Source organism: Mrakia frigida (assembly GCF_051309035.1).
Source record: "Mrakia frigida strain ATCC 22029 unplaced genomic scaffold BDY24scaffold_16, whole genome shotgun sequence".
Taxonomy (NCBI): domain Eukaryota; kingdom Fungi; phylum Basidiomycota; class Tremellomycetes; order Cystofilobasidiales; family Mrakiaceae; genus Mrakia; species Mrakia frigida.
This window is the reverse complement of record NW_027481265.1, coordinates 398,322-417,520: the sequence shown is the minus strand read 5'-3', so window position 1 is coordinate 417,520 and position 19,199 is coordinate 398,322. Positions and strand designations below refer to the sequence as shown.

The 19,199-nt window shown below is 55.4% G+C and overlaps 4 protein-coding genes across 4 annotated transcripts; 2 read left to right on the top strand and 2 right to left on the bottom strand.

The window, feature by feature from the left end:
* Positions 1-61: 61 nt before the first annotated feature.
* On the bottom strand, positions 62-4,862 carry HUL4 (putative E3 ubiquitin-protein ligase HUL4). The gene is made up of 18 exons (XM_076640578.1): positions 3,981-4,862; positions 3,821-3,895; positions 3,328-3,729; positions 3,011-3,190; positions 2,919-2,936; positions 2,669-2,847; positions 2,364-2,600; positions 2,193-2,282; positions 1,875-2,125; positions 1,725-1,772; positions 1,396-1,634; positions 1,229-1,310; positions 1,052-1,144; positions 910-989; positions 784-836; positions 654-717; positions 495-582; positions 62-419 (listed from the first exon to the last, which is right to left on the bottom strand). Exons 1-18 carry the CDS (start codon positions 4,644-4,646, stop codon positions 307-309), a joined length of 2,958 nt encoding a protein of 985 aa, XP_076496508.1. The 5' UTR covers positions 4,647-4,862; the 3' UTR covers positions 62-306.
* A 1,534-nt stretch (positions 4,863-6,396) lies between these two features.
* Positions 6,397-17,146, top strand: GCN1 (Gcn1p). Its single transcript, XM_076637720.1, has 35 exons — positions 6,397-6,802; positions 6,910-7,108; positions 7,212-7,422; positions 7,503-7,760; positions 7,859-8,675; positions 8,753-8,939; positions 9,016-9,356; positions 9,435-9,746; positions 9,838-10,208; positions 10,284-10,404; positions 10,482-10,648; positions 10,713-10,746; positions 10,820-11,034; positions 11,103-11,256; positions 11,338-11,807; positions 11,885-12,249; positions 12,325-12,372; positions 12,464-12,739; positions 12,828-13,020; positions 13,097-13,176; positions 13,244-13,281; positions 13,354-13,532; positions 13,601-13,829; positions 13,907-14,025; positions 14,094-14,337; positions 14,412-14,426; positions 14,492-14,565; positions 14,636-14,778; positions 14,845-15,411; positions 15,500-15,790; positions 15,869-16,024; positions 16,121-16,293; positions 16,372-16,542; positions 16,631-16,709; positions 16,815-17,146. Exons 1-35 carry the CDS (start codon positions 6,544-6,546, stop codon positions 17,047-17,049), a joined length of 7,791 nt encoding a protein of 2,596 aa, XP_076496507.1. The 5' UTR covers positions 6,397-6,543; the 3' UTR covers positions 17,050-17,146.
* Positions 17,147-17,224: 78 nt separating this feature from the next.
* On the bottom strand, positions 17,225-18,579 carry BDY24DRAFT_389748 (DnaJ domain-containing protein). The gene is made up of 6 exons (XM_076640577.1): positions 18,537-18,579; positions 18,429-18,467; positions 18,306-18,333; positions 18,112-18,204; positions 17,563-18,021; positions 17,225-17,478 (listed from the first exon to the last, which is right to left on the bottom strand). The coding sequence occupies exons 1-6, from the start codon at positions 18,548-18,550 to the stop codon at positions 17,425-17,427; spliced, it is 687 nt and encodes a 228-aa protein (XP_076496506.1). The 5' UTR covers positions 18,551-18,579; the 3' UTR covers positions 17,225-17,424.
* Positions 18,580-18,714: 135 nt separating this feature from the next.
* BDY24DRAFT_415386 (uncharacterized protein) lies at positions 18,715-19,038 on the top strand (the record flags this gene model as incomplete). Its single annotated transcript, XM_076643444.1, has 2 exons — positions 18,715-18,779; positions 18,873-19,038. The coding sequence occupies 2 exons, from the start codon at positions 18,715-18,717 to the stop codon at positions 19,036-19,038; spliced, it is 231 nt and encodes a 76-aa protein (XP_076496505.1).
* Between the last annotated feature and the right edge of the window lie 161 nt (positions 19,039-19,199).

The window sequence follows — 19,199 nt, the reverse complement described above, 5'->3', positions numbered from 1 at the left end:
GCGAGGGAAAACCGCGGAGTCAGAAATCTCGCTCGAGGGACCGACTTTTTTCTCCTCTCTGTTTTCTTTCAAGGGAGCTGATTCTCCAGATATCATCCAAAGTGAAGAAACTGTGAAAGAGCTGATGCAAAAATGATAAAAACGAAGGGGGGAGGGAGAGAGGAAATGAGCGGCCTTACTTCCGCGTCGTCGCGACTCCTTCCCAAACCGAACTAGCGAACGAAGCCCAGGCAAAGCAGGTCCAGATAGAAATAGTAAAGTGCCAAGAAGGAAATCGAAGAGAAAACTGTGTATCCGAGAGCGAGATCACTTCAAACCGAACCCCGAACTCATCCCAACAGCCTCGACGAGCTTCTTGTTCAACGCAGATCGAGATCTATACCTCGGGAGCGAGAGAAGGTTGAAGCAGGTGTGGGTAGCTGAAGAAAAGGAATACGAAGAGGTCAGTACGAGATCGAGAGAAAACGAGGTGGCGAAGAGGAAAGGAGACGAACTGGGGAGATGCGTCAAAGGATGATTGTTAGCTTGAACTCGGAAGACCATCGCTCCTACTCCTGTAGCGGGGATTCGGTCGCTACCAGTCTGAGAAGAAGTAAACGAGAGGAGGTCAGGTCAATAAGAGCTCGAAGAGGAAGAGAGGGATGAGGACTGACGACGAAGGCGAGGAACTTGCGCTGGTCTTGAGCATCGAAGCTGCCGACGAGAGCCCAGAGGGACCTGAATTGAGAAAGACCAGAGTAAGAGATTGCTCGGACCAGAAATTGAGAAAGCGGGATCACTCACTCAATGAGAGGATCGCTCGGCGAGAATCCATCGAGGACCGTGACCGAACGGAGCTGGAAAGAGGCGAAGAGTCGATGTCAGATCTCGTTCTCTTCCTATCCGATTTCGAATCGACACGGTACTCACTTGTCCAACATCCAAAGCCTCAGGTGATCCTCGAACGAGAAGCTCGATCTCTTCGGCGTGGAAGAGCGAGAGAGCGTTCCCTGGGAAGGAGAAAGAAGTCAGCGTTCGTTTGACGCGACGAGCACTCGCTTCGACCGCTTACCTTCGCAGACCGAGAGCCAGCCTCGTTGGAAAGCCTTGAACTGGCGAGAGACCGAGTCGACAAGAAGGAACTGAACGAGTCGATCGACGTATTCTGAGAGGAGAGGAGGAGGAAAAGCTGTCAGCTTCGTTGAGACGAGAGGAAAGGCCGAGAGAAAACGAGGAGGTCGATACTCACCTTCCCTGTTCTTTCCGGTAACCATGATGTTAGCACCTCCTGGGATCAAAGGAACACTGATGATCTCGCCGTAGGACTCGTACTTGGAAGCGGGAAGGAAGGAGCGAATCAGCTCTCTTCTTCTCGTCCATCGTCCGAGGAAAGCGAACGAGACCTGCTCGACTCACTTCTCCAACAAAACTCCTACAATAAGTCGCCTCGACATCACCCTCGAACTTGAGTAAGCTCTTGAGTCCTCGAGCAAGAGCAGGCTGCCACTCAGCGAGGTCGTCGATGGTGACGGGTTTGTTGAGCAGGCGTTTGAAAGCGGCTCCAGGAAGAGGGATATCCAAGACCGAAGCGTGGTAGACGGCCAATCCCACGACGACTCCGATGAGGGTGTACTGCTCGGCCGATTCAAGACTCGCTAGAACAAGGAAGAAGGAGACAGAAAGAGGGATCGATGAGCATTCGACTCTCACCTCCTTCGAGCAACAGAGAGGGATATAAGACGAACCAGGATTGAACCAGCATAACCCTGAATCCTCATCGGTAAGCCACATTCCTTCATCAACCGAAACCCAGACCCAAGCGAAAGAGACGAAGAGAATCAGCCACCCGCTTCCTCCTTCCCTCGAACGCGTTCGTTCTCTTTCTTCCGACTCACCATATCTCGGATCCAACAGTTCCCTCACAAGCAACAAGAACCACTCCTTCTTAAGACCTCCAGCGTCCACTCCTTCCTCCCCGGCGAACTCGATCCTCAACGCCCTTTTCAGGTGATGGATTGAACTCGAAATCTGGTTGAGCGAATCTTCGAGGAGGCGATCTCGTCGAACTCGGATGGTGATGTGAGGTTGGACGAGACGACGGCCGTCGGAGGGGTCGATGGAGGATTGGGCTTGCTGTTGTTGTTTCCTGAGAAGGGAGGAAGAAGAAGAGGGAGTCAGATTGACAGAAGAGAGGGAAAGGAAGAGAGACTCACTTCGAATCGTGAACGAGAACCTTCAGCTTTGCTCCGAGAGAGAGGAGGAAAGGATACTGGGAAAGGAAGAAGGCCGACTTGGAGCTCGTACTAAAAAGGTCGAAGGCGACAAAGAAACGATCAGTTCCGGCTCCTCGTCTCACGTTCGTTTCGAGTCATATATTCACTCACCTAGCAGTCCTGATCCAACACTCGTAGTCAGCCACAACGTCCAAGTTGTCCAATAGCGTAATGTAGAATGACGAAACCGGGATCTGCTGAGATAGAGCGTTGGCGGCGTAGAAAAGGGAGAGCGTTCGAGCTGCCGAACGAAACTTCCAGTCGTGAAGGTAAGGGAGAGGTTTGCTCCCTCGAAGGGCTGGAGCGAGCCCCGAAGCTTGCATGTGTTTCCGTATTCGAGGGACGAGACTGCAGTCGAGGGGGGAAGAGAAGACTGTTCAGCGAGGGAGGAAAAAGACGAGGCGAGAGGAGCTCACGTTATGTTGATGAGCTCGACTCTCCGTTGGAACTCCTCGGCAGTGTAGAGTCGACAGAACCAGTGAACGAGGTAATGGTGCTGATCGTTGGCTAGATTCGAGACAAATCCAAGGAACCTTTTGATCACTGAACCTGCAGCTTGAGATTCGTTGGATCCGTTTCGGAAGAGGAGAGGGTTCTGAGAGAGCGAAACGTGGAAGAAAATCAGCGGTCGTCGCCTAGTACGAGTTGTGAGCGGGTAGATCTCACTTCGAGGATGATCAAGACCTGAGAGACAGAAAAGAAAGAAGTCAGCCCCGTCTCGTCTTCCTTGTCTCTCGACGCGACGGCGACGAACTCACCCAGCTCAAGCCCTGCGGTCCCAGCCCACTGTCGAACCTCCTCCGTGGCCGTCTCAAAAGCCCCTCGAGACCCTTCACCACCGCCTGTCCAAGTTCCGAAGGCAAGATCGAAAGGAGCTCGTAGAATGCTCGAAGTTCAATCATGTCGACTCCTGGATCGAAGATGGATGGATCGACGCCCTGGAAGAACGAGGGAGAGGTTGATAAGATAAAGACGTCAGTTCGTATCTCGATAGGAAGGCAGCAAAAAGCGAAGAGGGAAACGAGAGAGACGAAAGAACAGAAGGAGACGCGTCCTCCTTCAATCTTCAACTCACATTGGAGAAACTCCCCGCCAACGAACTCCAATGCGAGAACACCGCCAACAACTCCGCCTCCAGCGGCCTCCACCACTCCTCTTTCTCCTTCATCTCCATCGTCGCCGGTCTCAGTCCACCACCACCACCGCTTCTCCTCCTGCTCCTCCCTTCACCCTCCCTCTCCTCCTCCTCCCCACTATCCCCTTCAATCGTCCTGGCCTCCTCGACCTCATCGTCCTCCGACTCGTAATCATCCAACGTGAAACTGCTGGCCGAAGGAGACGAAGGAGCGATGGAGGCGTTTCGAGCTGAATCGAGGAGGGCTCGGAAACGGTTGATGGAGAGAGGGAAAGGGTCGGATTGTTTAGGGAGACCGGCGGCTCGACGGGAGGAGAGTTCGATGTCGGTGATGGTTCCGCACTGGATGAGAGCGGGCGAGAAGAGGGGAGAGAGGGAGGAAGGAGTGAGTTCTGGGAGCAGAGACAAAGGAACGAGATGAAATAGGACGAACGACGGTACAACGGAAGCTCGAGACGGTCTTGGGGTACTGAAGCGTTGCTGAGCAGCAGATGCAAGGGGAGGTGGACTGCAAGAACGAAAGAAGGGAGAGTCAGGACGCGTCGATGCAGGAAAAGAACCCACAGAACGCGTCGTTCGAGATCGAGACTTACCATCTCTGGTTTCCCCTTCCCTTTCGACCCATCTCCGTTCCCTCCCTTCACGAATCCAGTGATCCCGATCCCTCCTGATCCAGATGCAACTGCTACTCCTCCCAACGGTCCTGTTCGATCCTCCCTCTTGCTCAGGAGGTTGGGAGCGGGAACGAGTCCTCCTCCTCCTCCGATCGAGCTCGAAGGGTTATGACGCGACGAAGACGAGTGAGATGGCGGTTGTAGTATTGTGGGAGGGTGTGGTGGGTGTTTGTTCGAAGATCTGGAGTGGGGAGGCCGCGTCGAAGGGAGGGGCGGAGGAGTCGTTCCGTTGGCTGCCGCTGCCATCAAGTTCTCCCAGGGATTGACTATGTGAGATTGATTGGTCGGAGGAGGAGCGTTGAAGGAGGGAGGTGGCGGTGGTGGCGGTGCTGGAGGTTGGGGAAGAGGGGCTGTAGCTGGAGGTGTGGAAGGGTTGGACGAGGGAAGGTGGAAGATGGGAGGGCCATGAATCGTCGAGGGACCTGCTGCCGACGACAAAGCGAGGAGGTTGTCCCATGGTGAGGAAGCAGATGGTGCCGAAGGATCTCCAATCGACGAGGACGCTTTGTGATTTGAAGAGAAGGGCGGACGAGGGGCGGTGGGAGGTATCGAACTTGAAGGTTCTTCGGTCAGAGCGTGGACCATCGCGTTGGGTCCTCTGGGGAGAAGCGACTTCCATTTCGGTGAGGAAGACGGAGGAGGTTGAGAGATGGGTGCTGGTGGTTCGAGAGGGACCTGAACGGCTAGCGGGTTCGAGGCTGATCGTTTCGTTTCGGGAGGAGGAGGAGGTGGTGGAGGAGGCGACGATGAACGAGCGGGAGGTGCTGCTGGAGGAGGAGACGCCGCTCGACGTGGACGAGACGAAGAAAAAACTGGTGGTCCAAACATCGACGAGGAAGAGTTGTGGGCGTTGGATTTTGTCTGAGCCGACGAGAGGGAGAGGAGGTTTCCCCAAGCTGCTGAGGGAGGAGGAGGAGGAGGGACCGGAGCTGGGGTTGGGACTGGTAGAGGAGGTGGAGGAAGTGATGGATCCTGTTTTTGAGGCTCCGTAGCGAGGAGAGCAAGCTCAGACGCGAGATGGGGCATGGAAGTGTGGGTTGAGAGAGCTGTCGTGGGTGTGGGTGCTTGGAAAGGAAAGCTCGGGATGTGGAACTGATCTCGAGGTCGAGCAGCTTGAGGATCGATGGTGAGTTTGGGAGGTTTCCGGTCAAGGCTGGGAAGAGGTTCGAATGAGGCGTAGATCAGTCCCACCTTGAGCGGATCGAAGGAAAGGGACGCGAAACTCACGAGCTCGAAATACGATGGCCTCTCGCTCTTTCAGCTCTCTCCTCCCTCATCAACCTAGCCTCCCTCTCCCATGGTTCCTCTGCGGTAGCAACAGGGTCCTTGTCTACCGAGCCTCCATCTGGGTCGTCCAGAAGTTGACGAGGAGGCGAGGGCCCTGTCGAGGACTTGTTTCGAGAGTGATGCGGTGCGACTTCTGGTGAGTCTTGAGCTGCTGCTCCAGGAACGAGCTGAGAAGTAGACGTCGGAGAGTAGGATGGTCGAGAGCCTGTTTGAGGAGGAGGTGGTTCGTCGAAGGGATGAGGGTGAGAGTTGCTGACGGTGCGACGAGAAGTAGGGAGGTGGTCTTGAGGAGGAGGTGGTGAAGGCCGAGAGGAGGAGGAAGGAGCGTAGCGGTGATACTGTTGAGGAGGTAGAGATTCAGGAGGGCGAAGTGGAAGAGGTTTTTCCTTCTTCTTGGACGATGAAGAAGCTAGAAGAAATTGTGAAACTGGGTCAGGACGAGGACGAGGAGAGGGAGAGAGCGGAGGGAGGAGAGATGCTCGAGGAAGACTGATGATGAGTCTCCCTCTCGACAAGGAGTTCAAGTGAAAAGCCAAGGTTTGGAGAGAGTATAGATCTGTATGTAGAGTGCTTGGAACCAGAAGATTGTATACTTACGATTCGAGGAGCTGCTGCTACTTCCAGTGAAGAATCCGAACCTGGAGCCTGACGTTGACCTCGGTTGACCGGCCCCTCCTCCTCCTCCTCCTCCTCCTCCGTTACTCGAATCTTCGTCCTTGTTGGTCGAAGAGCGAGAGAACATGCTGCTGAGAGGGTGTTTATGGAAGACGGAGCCTGGTTACAGGGAGGAGAAGAGCTGCGACGAGAGCAAGGGTAAGGAAGGAAGGACGAGGTCAGCGCTCGATTCGCTTCCATCGTTGTCTCAGACGACGGAAAGTGTATACGAAACCTCACTTACAAGGTTTTCGGACGTTCTGGAGTCTCTTCTAGAGGTGCTCGAGTGGATTTTGAATAGATTTGTTTGGAGTTTGAGGTCGTGGGAGTCAGACGGTTCGGACCATCGAGCTCACGAAGATCAAGTCGCTTTTCGTTTCCTTCCTCGACTCCTCCTCTTCCTCCCTCCACCCACCACAAGCGAAGAAAAGGAGACCTCCTACCTTTCGCCTATACCCCTCAACCCTCCTCTCTCCCCCTTCTCCTCTCTTCTACGATTTCCAAGCCTTCCTTCGCGAAACTCCTCAAGCAAGAGGGAAAGATGTCGGATCCTCGACCCAAACCAGACGTCGACGCCTGGGCAGTATCCACTTCAACCCAGTACGACGAGGACGACGACACCACTAGGACCACTACCAGATCAGGTCGCCGTGAAGACGACGACGACGACGACGAGGATGAGGAAGCCGCAGGATCGAAGGAGATGGACTGGACGGCGGTAGGAGAGGTCCTCAAGAGGGGGAGGGTGAAGGAGAGAATTCACGAGCTCAACAAGATCAACTCTTTGGCCGTCAAAGGAGGTGAGCTTATCTTATCTTATCAGTGCTCGAGTATACAGAGAGAAGGGCTCGCAACTGATGCCGACTTTATCTATCTATCCTTCTTGTTTCGCTTCCACCGTATGCAGAGATCCCCTCAACTCACCTCCTCCCTCTCGTCGTTCTCCTTCCTTCCCTCTCCCCTCGTTACGACGATCTCCCTTCCAACGAAGCCGTCGTTCAGGTTCTTTCGAGCTTGGTCAAGGCCGATACCGAGGGCAAGGCTGCAGATCGGTGGCAGAAGTGGATCCTGGAAGAGGTAGCGAGGTGTTTCCCTGCTTCTGGAACGTGAGTCCATGGTCCTTCGACTTTTAGTTTGAGCTTCCCTCTTCTCGTTTCGCTCAAAGCTGACCATCTTCTTCTTCTCCCTTTATGCTCTCCACTGCTCCAGCTCCACCGCTCCAGCTTCGCACTACTTCCTCAGTCTCCACATCGCTGGTCTCATCGCTGCTCTCTCCCCAGAGCTCGTCGAATCCGTCCACTGGTCGCCTCTCGTCTTCGCTCTCGCTACAACCCTCGAAGCCATCGTCGATCCTTCCAGAGGCTCGAGAGTCGCTATCAGGAAGGCCGCCGTTCGAAAAATCAGGAAACTCCTTCGAACTGTGAGTCTACACCCTCAAGATTGAGAGTTTCGATTCGAAGCTCACCTTTCGTTTTCCTTCCTTCCCTCTTCGATTCTCAGAACCCCTCCCTCCTCGCACCTCTCCTGTCCCTCCTCACCGCTCCTCCCGCTGCCGCCCACCCTCCTCCACCAGCCAAGACGCTTCCTCTCCTCGGTCTCGCCGTAGACGTCTGCCTTCACCTTCGGGCGAGCGGAGAGACCGAGAAGGGTTTGGATGGAGGAGTTGGAGTTGGATACGTTGAGGCTGCCAAGGGTGCTATCATCGAGAGCTGGAAGTCTGCTGTGATGGGAACGAGTGACGTTGGACCTCATGTTCTGGTGAGTCCCAGGGAATAAAGCTTTCGTCGATGTCGGTGAAGCGAGAGAGTAGACGAAGTTGACCAGTTCCTCCCTTGCACGTCGTTCCTTTCCTTCAGTCCGCCCTTAATGATTTCTTCAAGCGATCCCTTACTCCTGAGGACCTCACCGCTCTCCTTCCCTCTGTCGACAAAGCCTTCGTTCGCTCCCCGGAGTCAGCCTTCTCAGCCCTCACCTCCCTCCTCCAACCTCTTCCCTTCTCTCCTCCCAACCCCGCCAAAACCCTGCTTCCTCAGATCCTCACTCACACCAAGTCCCCCAAACCCGAGGTTCGAAACGCAGCCATCGAGTTCTTCGCTCTTCTTCCTCCTACCTCGAACGAGACCGACCTCGTCGCCGTCACGGACGAGATCGCAGCCATCCTGAAGGGAGGGAAGTCGGTCTCGGCGGATCATCGACAGGCTCTCTACACGCTCCTCCACCTCATCCCTACCACCTACCCGTCCACCATCTCGGCCAAGATTGCCGCTCTCCTTCCTCCTCTCATCCAGAAGGAGACCGTCTCCGAGGCTGCTCTCGCTGGACTCCTCGCCGCTCTCGCTCCCCACCTCGCCTCCACCCTCGTCGCCAACATCCCCACTCCTCCCATGGCTCTCTCGAGCTTGTCCAAGGAGATGATCACCCCCAAGGCTACCAGCAGGAGGCTCGTCGTCGGTGCGATCGGAGAGATCCTTTGGAAGGTTGGACAGGAGTCGAAGACTGCTTGGTCGGTCGAGGCAGACAAGTTTGCGGAGACGGTCGTGAAGGGTTTGGTCGATGGAAGCTTGAAGTCAGTCGTTGCTGCTCCTCTCACTGCTTCCGGAGGTGTAGGAGAAGGGTTCGTCGCTGTTGCTGCTATGCTGGGTCCGTTGTCGAAGTCTGGAAGCAAGGTGGTTTGTGAGTTCGACGCGTCCGTTCCTCTCTCTCACGCGTTTCTTCCTCGAGCTGATCCGACTTCTTTCCTCTCTTCGCAGCCTCTCTCCTCCTCACCAACGTCACCCTCCAAGCCATCACCTCCACCACTCCCAAGCCCTCGTTCCTCCTATGGGACAAGGCTCAGCGAAAGGCGACCTCCGTCTCGGACGAGGTCTGGCTCCTTCGAGGTCTTCAGGCTCTCGTTGAGAAGCACGAGGATAAGCTGGTCAAGGATGAGTCTCTTCGGTGCGTTCTTCTTGCCTTCTTGCTCTCGACAAACTCCTCAGATCTAACCTCTCTTCGTCGGCCTCCTCCTTACCAGAACCCACATCGGACTCTCTTACATCTACCTCGCCCTCTCCTCCCCTCACCCTCAAACCCGACGAGCTACCCTCTCGATCCTCAAGCACAGCATGCACTCGCGTCCCAAGGCCTTCGGTCGAATCCTTCGAGACTCCATCAAGGCCTGGCTCCTTCAGAAGGAGTCTGCTTCCGCTGCCACCAAGGTTGCCGAGGAGGAGAGTGGACTCAGTCCCGAGGCGAAGGCGAGGCAGGTGTTGACGCTCCTCTCGACCGCTGTCTCCTTCGCAGAGGGAACTTCCGATGAGGTCAAGGAGGATGGGTTGACGGATTTGCTCATTCTTGCTCATCACGCCGAGCTCGGTGAGTTCAAATCCTCGTTGAAGAAGTCGAGAGAAAGAAGAACGAGCTGACCTTCACCTTTCTCCGTCTTCACTCAAGGAAACCTCCGAGACCGAACCTTCGTCGACCTCGCCCTCGCAGCCAAAGTCAACATCCCCAAGCTCATCGAACGAAACCAGTCCAAGCTCCTCAAGCTCCTCACCGACAATGCTGGAGCTCCTCCCAAGAGCAACGCGTTTGCTACCGCCGCTTTCCGAGCTGGAAAGACCCTCGCCTTCATCTCCCCCGAGGTCTTCGTCCCCGAACTTCTCGTCAAGATCAAGACCGACCTCGACCCTCTCAACCTCGACTTCATCGGAGCTCAGGAACTCGGGATCTGGGAGACGCCTGCCGGAACTGCTTTCGTCGATGGTTCGTTTTGACTCTTCCTTCTTCGTTTCGTATTCTTTTGACGCGTCGAAGCTCACGCTTCCTTTCTCCTTTCATCTCTCTCCCGTCTCAGTCATCGCCCTCAAAAAGGCTGCTCCCGCCGCCTCCGCCAACCGTTCCACCGCCGCTATGGACAAGTGGGAGAAGGAAGTTCGAGAGTCAGCAGCCAAGAAGCGAGCCGCCGCTGGAGGAGGAGCCGTCGTTCTTTCCAAGCAGGATCAGGCTCTCGTTACCGCCCAACTCGCTCTCGAAGCCGATATCCGAGCCAAGATCGTCAAGGTCAAGGCTCAGATGGAACGAGGATTGGCCCTCATCAGGAGCTTGATCGCCGCTGAGGTGACGTTGTTCAAGGATCAATTGACGGACACGCTGCAGTTGGTGTTGGATGGACCGTTGGAGAAGGGGTCGTTCTTGGTTGGGGAGGATGCGTTCAACACTTTCCTTGTGGGTTTCGATCGTCTTGGTTCCTGAGAGAGAGATAACGAGAAGCTGATCTCGACGCGTCTTACTTTCGAACAGCTTCTCGGAGAATGCTGCTCCCCTCGACTCGGTCTTCTTCGTCCCTTCGTCGGGGTCGCCATCTTGAGGAACTACGGAGTCAAGGCTGTGCCTCAGGATATGCAGGAGGAGTCCCTCTCTGGTGAGTCCTCCTTCGTTCATCCGTCTTCGATCTTCGTCCGAAGTCGAGCTGACCTCGCTTTTGTTTTCGCACCTCAGGTCTCGTCCTTCGAGTTCTCTACCGACTTCGAACCCTCTCCGAGCAATCTCCCTTCGACGCTGCTACCTACGCCTACGTTACTCCTCTCTTGACTACCATCATCGCCAAAGGAGGAGCTGGAAGCACTGGACGAGATTCCGAGGAGGCGACCGAGCAGCTTGCTCTCGTGAGTCTCCTTCGCCCTTTCTTCATTCATCGTTCGGAGCTGACCACCTCCTTCTCTTTCACAGGCTCTTGAGATCATGACCTTCCACTGTGGAGAATGTAAGCTCGAAGTCACCTCGACTCTGAGAGACAGAACGCGTCCTGACACCTTTCTGTCCTTCTCGGTGTTCAGTCTCCGATACCGCCTTCCCTCGACTCTCAACCATCAACGATCTTCTCCAGCTCATCGCCACTCAGCCTTCCCTCCGAAAGGCCGCCGCTTCCGCTCTCATCGACCTCGGAGAGGCTCTCAAGGAGAACGCCACTGCGACCGAGATCGACGCGCTCATCAAGGGAACCCTCTCGCAGGAGGTCGTCGTCCGAAACGCTGCTCTTCAGGCTCTTCAGGTGCGTTTCCTTCGAGTGTCTTTCTTTACGAGCCTCGCTGACTGTTTCTGTTACGTTCGTCGCTGCAGCCCTTGGACATCACCGAACTAGATTACTCGAACGAGCTTTGGATCGTCTGCCACGACGAGGACGCTCAGAACTCTCGTCTCGCTCAGCACCTCTGGGAGGACAACGGTCTCGATGTTCCGGATACCTTCATCCCTTACCTCCTTCCCTTCCTCGGTGAGTTCTGCATCTCCTCGTCTCGTCCGTCGCGTCTTCTCGAGAGCTGAACTCCTCTTTCTCCCTGCCTCCCTTCTTCAGAGCACGACAACTCCTACGTCCGAACCTCCACCGCCGCCGCCTTCGCCGAAGCTGTGATCATGCACCCCGAGCTCATCTCTCAAGCCATCGTCGCTCTCGAGGAACTCTACACCGAACGAGCCAAGGTCCTCGCACCCGAGTTCGATCAGTTCGGTATGGTCAAGGAGGAGTCGCTCAACCGGTCGGATCCCTTCCACATCCGAGTCGCCGTCGCCAACACCGTCGCTGCTCTCTCTCCCTCCTTCACCCCCGAGGACGTCGTGCCGTTCTTCGAGTTCCTCGTTCAGGCGGAGGCTCTTGGAGATCGAAGTCCCGAGGTCAGGAGAGGAATGCTCGAGGCTGGAGGAGCGATCATCGACACGCAGGGAAAGAGCAGACTCGGAGAGCTCATCGCTGTGTTCGAGGCTTGTCTCGGATCGAAAAGCTCTGGAACCGAGGCTGGAGATCATATCTCTGAGGCTGTCGTTATCGTGCGTCGACCTCTTTTTGTTCGAACTCGCCCTTTCCGACGCTGATCTCGCCTCCCTTGTTTCCTTCCCCTCCTCAGCTCTTCGGTCGACTCGCCTCCTACCTCGACTCTTCTGATCCCCGAATCCCCAAGGTCGTCGACCGACTCGTCGAAGCTCTCAAGACCCCTTCGGAAGTCGTCCAGGCGGCCGTTTCCGACTGTATCCCCGCTCTCGTCAAGAGGATGCAACCCGAGGTCCCAGCCCTCGTCGCTCGACTGTACGACCTCCTCATCCACGGGAAGAAGTACGCAGAACGACGAGGAGCAGCCTACGGTCTCGCTGGAGTCGTCAAGGGTCGAGGTCTTTCGGCTCTCAAGGAGTTCGATCTCATCGACAAGCTGAGGGAGGCTGCGAAGGACAAGGATAGCTTCATGTCGAGGCAGGGAGCTTTGCTTGCTTTCGAGTGAGTCGAACATCTTCATGTATCTCTACTCGGACGACTGAGACTGATCATCATCCTAATGCCTTCTTCTTTCAGGACCCTCTCGGCAACCCTCGGACGAATCTTCGAGCCCTACGTCCTTGCGTGAGCAGCTCCTCCAGTCTTTCTGTCTCCTCCTTCTCTCCTCCTTCTCTCCGCCTAACCTTCCCTCTTCACTCTCATCTTTCTTCTCCAGCATCCTTCCTCTCCTCCTCTCCTCCTTCGGAGACGCTACCGCCGACGTTCGAGATGCCACCCAAGACGCGTCCAAGGTCATCATGTCTCGACTCTCGGGTCACTGCGTCAACATCGTCCTTCCTTCCCTCCTCGAAGGTCTCGAGGAGAAGCAGTGGCGAACCAAGAAGGGATCGATCGAGCTTCTCGGAGCCATGGCTTTCTGTGCTCCTCGACAACTCGCCCTCTCGCTCCCGACCGTTATTCCTGAGTTGACCGCCGTTCTTACGGACTCTCAGTGCGTTTCCTTCCTTCCTCTCCTCTCTCTCTTCCCCCTTCGTCTTTGTTGCTGATCAGTCTTTCTCGCTCGGTCGTCAATTTTGCAGCGCTCAAGTCCGTCAGGCCGCCAACGCCAGTCTCAAGAAGTTCGGAGAGGTCATCCACAACCCCGAGATCAAGGCTCTCGTTCCTACCCTGCTCAAGGCTCTCGTCGACCCCACCAGCAAGACCAACGCTGCTTTGGGAGCTCTCCTCAACACGTCGTTCGCTCACTTCATCGACTCGCCTTCGCTCGCTCTCGTGAGTCTCTTCGTTCTCTCTTCTCGAACGTCGAGTCGAGCTTCGCTGACTTAACATTTCCTGCGTGATTCTTCAGGTCGCTCCCATCATTGAGCGAGGTCTTCGAGAGAGGTCCGCTCAGAGCAAGAGGAAGGCTGTTCAGATTCTTGGAAACTTGTGAGTCGTCGACGAGTTCGAGCCTCTCGATCGAGCACCGCTGACTCTAGTGCTATTCTCTATCCAGGTCTTCCCTCACCGATCCCAAGGACTTCGTTCCCTACCGTTCGTTTCTCTTCGGCCTTCTCACTTTGGAAACTTTCCCTGACTTCCCTTCCTTTGCTTGACTCCTTGCAGTCATCACCTTCCTCCCTCTCGTCCACATCGTCCTCGTCGACCCCGTCCCCGAGGCTCGAGCTACAGCCGCGAAGGCTCTCGGAACTCTCGTCGAGCGTCTCGGAGAGGACAACTTCCCTACCTTGGTCCAGGATCTGCTTCAGACTCTTCGATCCGATACTTCTGGAGTCGATCGACAGGTGCGTCTCCTCCCCTTCCTCTTCGTTTCGTTTCGTCTCTCCAACTCACTCTTCTTTGCTTCTATCAGGGAGCCGCTCAAGGTCTGTCCGAGGTTCTCTCCGGACTCGGAATGGATCGACTCGAGGCTCTCCTTCCCGAGATCATCACCAACGCCAGCAGTCCCAGGCCTTACGTTCGAGAGGGATTCATCTCGCTCCTCATCTACCTGCCCGCTACCTTCGGTCACCGATTCTCGCCCCATCTTGGTCGAATCATTCCTCCCATTCTCGGTGGACTTGCCGACGAGTCGGAGTACGGTGAGCCTTGCTTCAACTTCTCTTGTCGTTCAACGCGTCTCAAGAACTGAGATCGTTCGAATTTTGCTTCAAACCAGTTCGTGACGCTTCGATGCGAGCGGGTAAGATGATCATCAGCAACTACTCTACCAAGGCTGTCGATCTGCTTCTTCCCGAGCTCGAGAAGGGAATGGTCGACGAGAACTGGAGAATCCGAGTGAGCTCGTCCTTCCTCTTTCCTCCCCTCCTCGCCTCGCTGACTCCTTCATTCTCTTCGATTTGCAGCAATCCTCCATCTCCCTCATCGGAGAGCTTCTCTTCCGAATCTCTGGTATCAGTGGAAAGGCCGAGATCGAGGAGGAGGACGGAGTCGAGACTGGAGCTCACGACTCTTCGAGGAAGGCCCTTCTCGACGTTCTCGGTCAGGAGAAGAGGGACCGCGTGCTCTCGGCCCTCTACATCGTTCGACAGGATGCCGTCAACGCCGTTCGAACTGGATCTTTGCATATCTGGAAGGCTCTCGTTCAGAGTGAGCAGCTTTCTCTGCACCCTTTTCGTTCTGGTTTCGATGCTGACGACTTCGTCCCTTCTTCTTCTCTCCAGACACTCCCAGGACTCGTACGCTCTTCCACCTTCTCTTTTCTCCCAAGCTCTACTTACCTCCTTCCTCTTTTCCTTAACAGTTCGGGAGATTCTTCCTTCGGTTATCAACCAGGTCATCGCCCTTTTGGCCAGCCCTGGAGAGGAACAGCGAGAGGTTCGTCGACGGTTGCCTTGCCCTTTCGTTTCCTCGTTCTTTTCACTGAGCTGACCTTCGTTTTCTGCAGACTGCTTCGAGGACCCTTGGAGAGCTGTGCAAGAAGAATGGAGAGAGGATTCTCATGGAGATGATTCCCATTTTGAAGGCCAGCGTTTCGTCGGTCAACCCAAGCATGAGGGAGGGAGGATGTTTGGCTTTCAGCGAGATCTTGTTCGTTCCCTTCTTCTCTCTCTTCTACTCTCCGCTCTTGACTAACTCTTCTCTTTCGTCTTTCAGGGAGAGTGCCGCTCCCTTGCAGCTCGAGGAACACCAGGACGTCATCATCGCTTCGATTCGAACCGCCCTCGTCGACGAAAACGCTACCGTCCGAGCCGCCGCCGCTCGAACCTTCGATCAGATGCAACAAGGAGACTTTGGAACCAAGGCTATCGACCAGACGATCCCTACCCTCCTCGAGGCGCTTCGACAACCAGGAGAGAGCTCCGAGACTGCTCTTCGAGCCCTCAAGGAGGTCATGGCCGTCCGAGCCAACTCGATCTTCCCCGTCGTTATCCCTACCCTTATCGCTCTTCCCATCTCAGCCTTCAACGCTAGAGCCCTCGGATCCCTCGTTTCGGTCGCCGGAAACGCCCTCAGTCGTCGTCTCATCCAGATCCTCACCGCCATCGTCAAGTCGCTCGAGTACGAACCCAACCCCGAGATCCTCGCCGAGCTTCACGCTACCACCAAAACGCTTCTCGAGTCGATCGAGGACGAGGAGGGAGTCAACACTCTTCTTATGCTTCTCCTCGGATGGGCCAAGGCCGATCATCCTGCTCGACGAGTTTCAGCCCTTTCGTGCTTGTGAGTCGGCGTCGTCGCTTTCTTCCTCTCTCTCTCTCTCTCCCTCTCTCTCAGACTGTTCTGACCTTCTTTCCCTCTCTTTTCACAGCCGAACCTTCTGCGAGGTTTCCCAGGAGGACTTCTCCGACTACCGAGTCGACTGGATCCGACGCTTGGTCGCTTCGTTCGCCGACCGTCAACCCGAGGTCGTCGAGGCTGCTTGGGAGGCTCTCGAGTCTCTCGTCAAGTCGATCCCCAAGGACGAACTCGAGGAACTCGTCGTCCCGTTACGTGCCGCCATCGAGTCGACCGCTGCTCCTGGATTCGAAGTCCCTGGGTTCTCGAGACCCAAGGGTGTTCAATCGATTGTCCCAATCTTGTTGGCTGGAGTTCTCGGAGGGTGAGTTTATCTTTTCTTACCGTATGTGTCTCGAACCGGAACTAACACATCCTTCTTCGTGCTCGTCTCACGCTTCAGAACCTACGAGCAACGAGAAGCCGCCGCTGGAGGAATCGGAGACCTCGTCCTTCGAACGTCGGAAGCTGGAATCAAGCCCTACATCGTTCAGCTCACCGGACCTCTCATTCGAGTCATCAGTAGTCAAACCTTCCCTCCGGCCGTCAAGAACGCCATGTGAGTTCCAGAGCGCCTTGCGGAAACTTGGGGTTTCGAGGGATTGAAACGAACGAACTGACGCGTCTTTCCATTCTTCCTTCCCTCGTTTTCCAGCCTCGGTACCCTCACGATCCTCCTCCAGCGAGTTCCTCATCTCGTTCGGCCTTTCCAGCCTCAGCTGCAGAGGACTTTCGTCAAGTCGCTGTCCGATACGGCGTCGATTTCGATCCGAAACTCAGCCGCCGAGGGTTTGGGAGTCTTGATGGTTTCTCAGACTCGAGTGGATCGTGAGTTGTCTCTCTCTCTCTCCCTCCAGCTTCCTTGGGCCCCAAAGGCTGATCAATTTTCACTTCCTTTCGTCTCAGCTTTGATTACCGAGCTCGTCGCTGGAGCTCGAGCTTCCGAGGACGAGATCTCCGCCAGCATGGTCCACGCTCTCGCCTGCGTTTGCAAGTCGGCTGGAAAGAACCTTGGAGACGCTTCCAAGGAGGCTATCGAGGAGCTCGTCCACGAGACTTTCCGTCACCCTGGTCTTGGTGAGTCCACATCTGCTTCTGAGCGTTCATGCTCTTCGTTTTCAAGACGCTAACCTCCCTTCTTCCCCTTGCTTCCCTTCCGCTTCAGAACCTTACAACGCTGCCATCGGTCAGGTTGTCGCTGGCCTCGCCTTGAACAAGCCGGAGGACGTTCGAACGATCTTGGAGTGAGTGCTTCGTCCTCTTGCTTTCCTTTTCTTCAGGCTCGAACGACCTTCGAACGAGACGCTGACTTCTCGCCTTTACTTTTCGCCCTCTCTCCCTTCAATCAGGACCCGGATCATCCCCTCGAAGCCCAGCATTCTCTCCTCGGTCACCGTCCTTTCCATCCTCGAGATCGCTCCCGACACCTTCGAGACCCTGGGAATCACCAAAGGAATCGTCAAGAAGACCTTGCTCTCGTGTTCGGTCATCGATAACCCCGGGATCGGAAGGCCTTCTCGAGAGGCGAGGGAGATCTTCAGGTCGTTCGGAGACGACGCGATCAACGCCATGCTGGAGCTTTGATTTGGAGTTAGTTTGGTTTAGATCTGAAGGAGAAGGGAAGGAAGGAGATAGAAAAGAGAAGATCTCTGTGCGAAGATTCAATTTACGTTTCATTTCATCTGCCCTGGATCCGCCTTGTAGGGCAAAGGGAAGCAGGAAGGTCTTCGTCGGTCCCTTCGCTCCTGCCGTCGTGAAACTCGTCGGATCAGAACCGTTCTCTACTCCTTTCACCCCTAGGATTTCTGCTGGAGTGAAGACGCAAGTAAGTGGATTCATGCCATACTAGAGAGAGAGACGAAGCGGGTCAAAAACTAAGGGGAGCTGAAGGTCGAAACGAAAGAAAGCGCGCAGAGAAACGAGGCGAGAGAGGAAGATAGAAGAGGGACGAAAGCTAAACTAGATATGCTGCCCTACAGTACTAAAGACCTTCGCTGCGAGAGCTCGGAGGATCTGTGCCAGAAAGGGAAAAGAAAGGGAGTCAGCTTCGACGAGACGCGTCGAAGATCGAGACCGGGAAGTCGACGTGGAACTCACCTGAGCTTTTCGATCCGTTCCTAGCCCCAAGAAAACCTCTCCTACAGACTTTCCCTTCGCATCTCTGATCGCTCCAAGCCTGTTCCCAGCAAAGGCTCCCGCCAGAGCACCGGGGACGTTTCCAACCACAAATCCTAACGCCAATCCTCCTCCTCCCCCGACGATGCTCCATATCCTGCTGTGACTCTCCCTTCCCAGTTCAGGCTCCAGAAGATCACTGAACACGTTGGTGAACGTCTCGTCTGCGTCTGCGTGATCTCCAGGCGTTGAGGTTCCCGAGAAGAGGTTGGAGAAGAAGGAGGAGGCAGAGGTGGGAGGGGGTGCTGAGGAGGTGGGAGGAGGACCGGAGGCGAAGGGGTTTTCGGTATCGTCGTCTTGGTAGGAGGAAGAAGAGTAGGCTGAGGGGAGGTGGAGGTCGTATTCTCGTCGACGAACGGGGTCGGAGAGGGTAAAGTAGGCCTAGGAGAATGGAAGGGAGGGAGAGAGAGAAGAGGGATGAGGTCAGAGGTTGACCTCGGAGGGAGAAAGGAGAGAGGGAAGAGAGCTCACATCTGCTACTTGTTGGAAGCGAGAAGTCGCTCGTTTACGCTCTGCCGTAGTCGCATCAGGAGGGAGTCGGTCGGGGTGAGATTTGAGGGATTCCTGTAGAGAGAACGAGGAAGGAAAGTGAGCAAAGGACGGACTCGTTCCGGTGGGAGGAGCCAACCTCTCGTCTGCCTCTGCCTCCCCTGAAAAATGCTCACCTTTCGGTAGGCAGCTCTAATCTCCTCGCTGGTAAGAAGAAGAGGAAGTGAGAGAGTCAAAGGAAGGTCGTGCACGAGGAAAGGAAGGAGAGGAAAGGAAGAGGAAGGGAGGGTGGAGCTCACAAAGTCGCTTTGGTTGGAACGGAGAGGATGGCGTAGTAGCTAGTACGAAATCGAGTAGAGAGTCAGCTCGAGAAGTACAGCCTGAAGAACTGGAGGATGTGTACTTACTTTGGAACGGACATGTTGGTGGTTGAAGGGCAGAAGAAACGATGTTTGGTCGCTGCTCCCCCTTCTGCGTCGAACTCGTCACTCGTCATCGCCTGAAGTTGTCGAACGTCGTGGCAGCACCCCTTCCCCTTCCCTCTCTAACCTTCAGCATCTGTATAAACCTTCGAACCATCTCATCATGTCCTCCTCTTCATCAGCCACCAACCCTCCCAACTTCGAGGCTCCCTTCAAAATCTACACCCCGTTCGTCTCCCTTCTCTTTCCTCCTTCCATTCAGCCCAGCTCGACCTTCGTCTCGTCCTTCTTCTGACTCGCTTCGATCTCAATCCCTCACAGAGCCGAGCAAGCCGAGATCACCTCAACGGAAACAGCCGCCAAAGCAGCGTACCAGAAGTGGAAGGACGCCAAAGCAGCGGGAGAGGATACGTCCGTCGTTCAAGGACTGCTCGAGGAAGCAGAGAAGAAGGACACGGAGCTCAAGGGTCTGCAGAGCTTGTGCTGAGGGAGGAGGGTAGGAAATCCTTAGATAAAGTGAACGTTGTATGCTCTTTGTTAACTCGTCGAGCTGTGTGGATCGTGAGGATTGATTCTGGGAGAGGAGGAATGGAAGGGAACAGAAGTGAGCTCGACGGGTCGATTAGTCGTCGCCTCGCCTTTCCGCTG

Bases quoted from the DNA above. Each gene is read 5' to 3' on its own strand.
- GCN1 (XM_076637720.1), top strand. From the start codon at position 6,544: ATGTCGGATCCTCGACCCAAACCAGACGTCGACGCCTGGGCAGTATCC. The intron at 13,282-13,353 runs GTTCGTTTCTCT...GACTCCTTGCAG, and splicing joins CAAGGACTTCGTTCCCTACC to TCATCACCTTCCTCCCTCTC. The intron at 16,294-16,371 runs GTGAGTTGTCTC...CTTTCGTCTCAG, and splicing joins TTCTCAGACTCGAGTGGATC to CTTTGATTACCGAGCTCGTC.
- BDY24DRAFT_389748 (XM_076640577.1), bottom strand. The intron at 18,205-18,305 runs GTGAGCATTTTT...TTCTCTCTACAG, and splicing joins TTAGAGCTGCCTACCGAAAG to GAATCCCTCAAATCTCACCC. The intron at 17,479-17,562 runs GTGAGTTCCACG...TTTCTGGCACAG, and splicing joins GAACGGATCGAAAAGCTCAG to ATCCTCCGAGCTCTCGCAGC.
- HUL4 (XM_076640578.1), bottom strand. From the start codon at position 4,646: ATGGTCCACGCTCTGACCGAAGAACCTTCAAGTTCGATACCTCCCACC. The intron at 3,191-3,327 runs GTGAGTTGAAGA...TCGTTCTTCCAG, and splicing joins TGGCGGGGAGTTTCTCCAAT to GGCGTCGATCCATCCATCTT. The intron at 420-494 runs GTTCGTCTCCTT...CCTTTTCTTCAG, and splicing joins TCCTTTGACGCATCTCCCCA to CTACCCACACCTGCTTCAAC.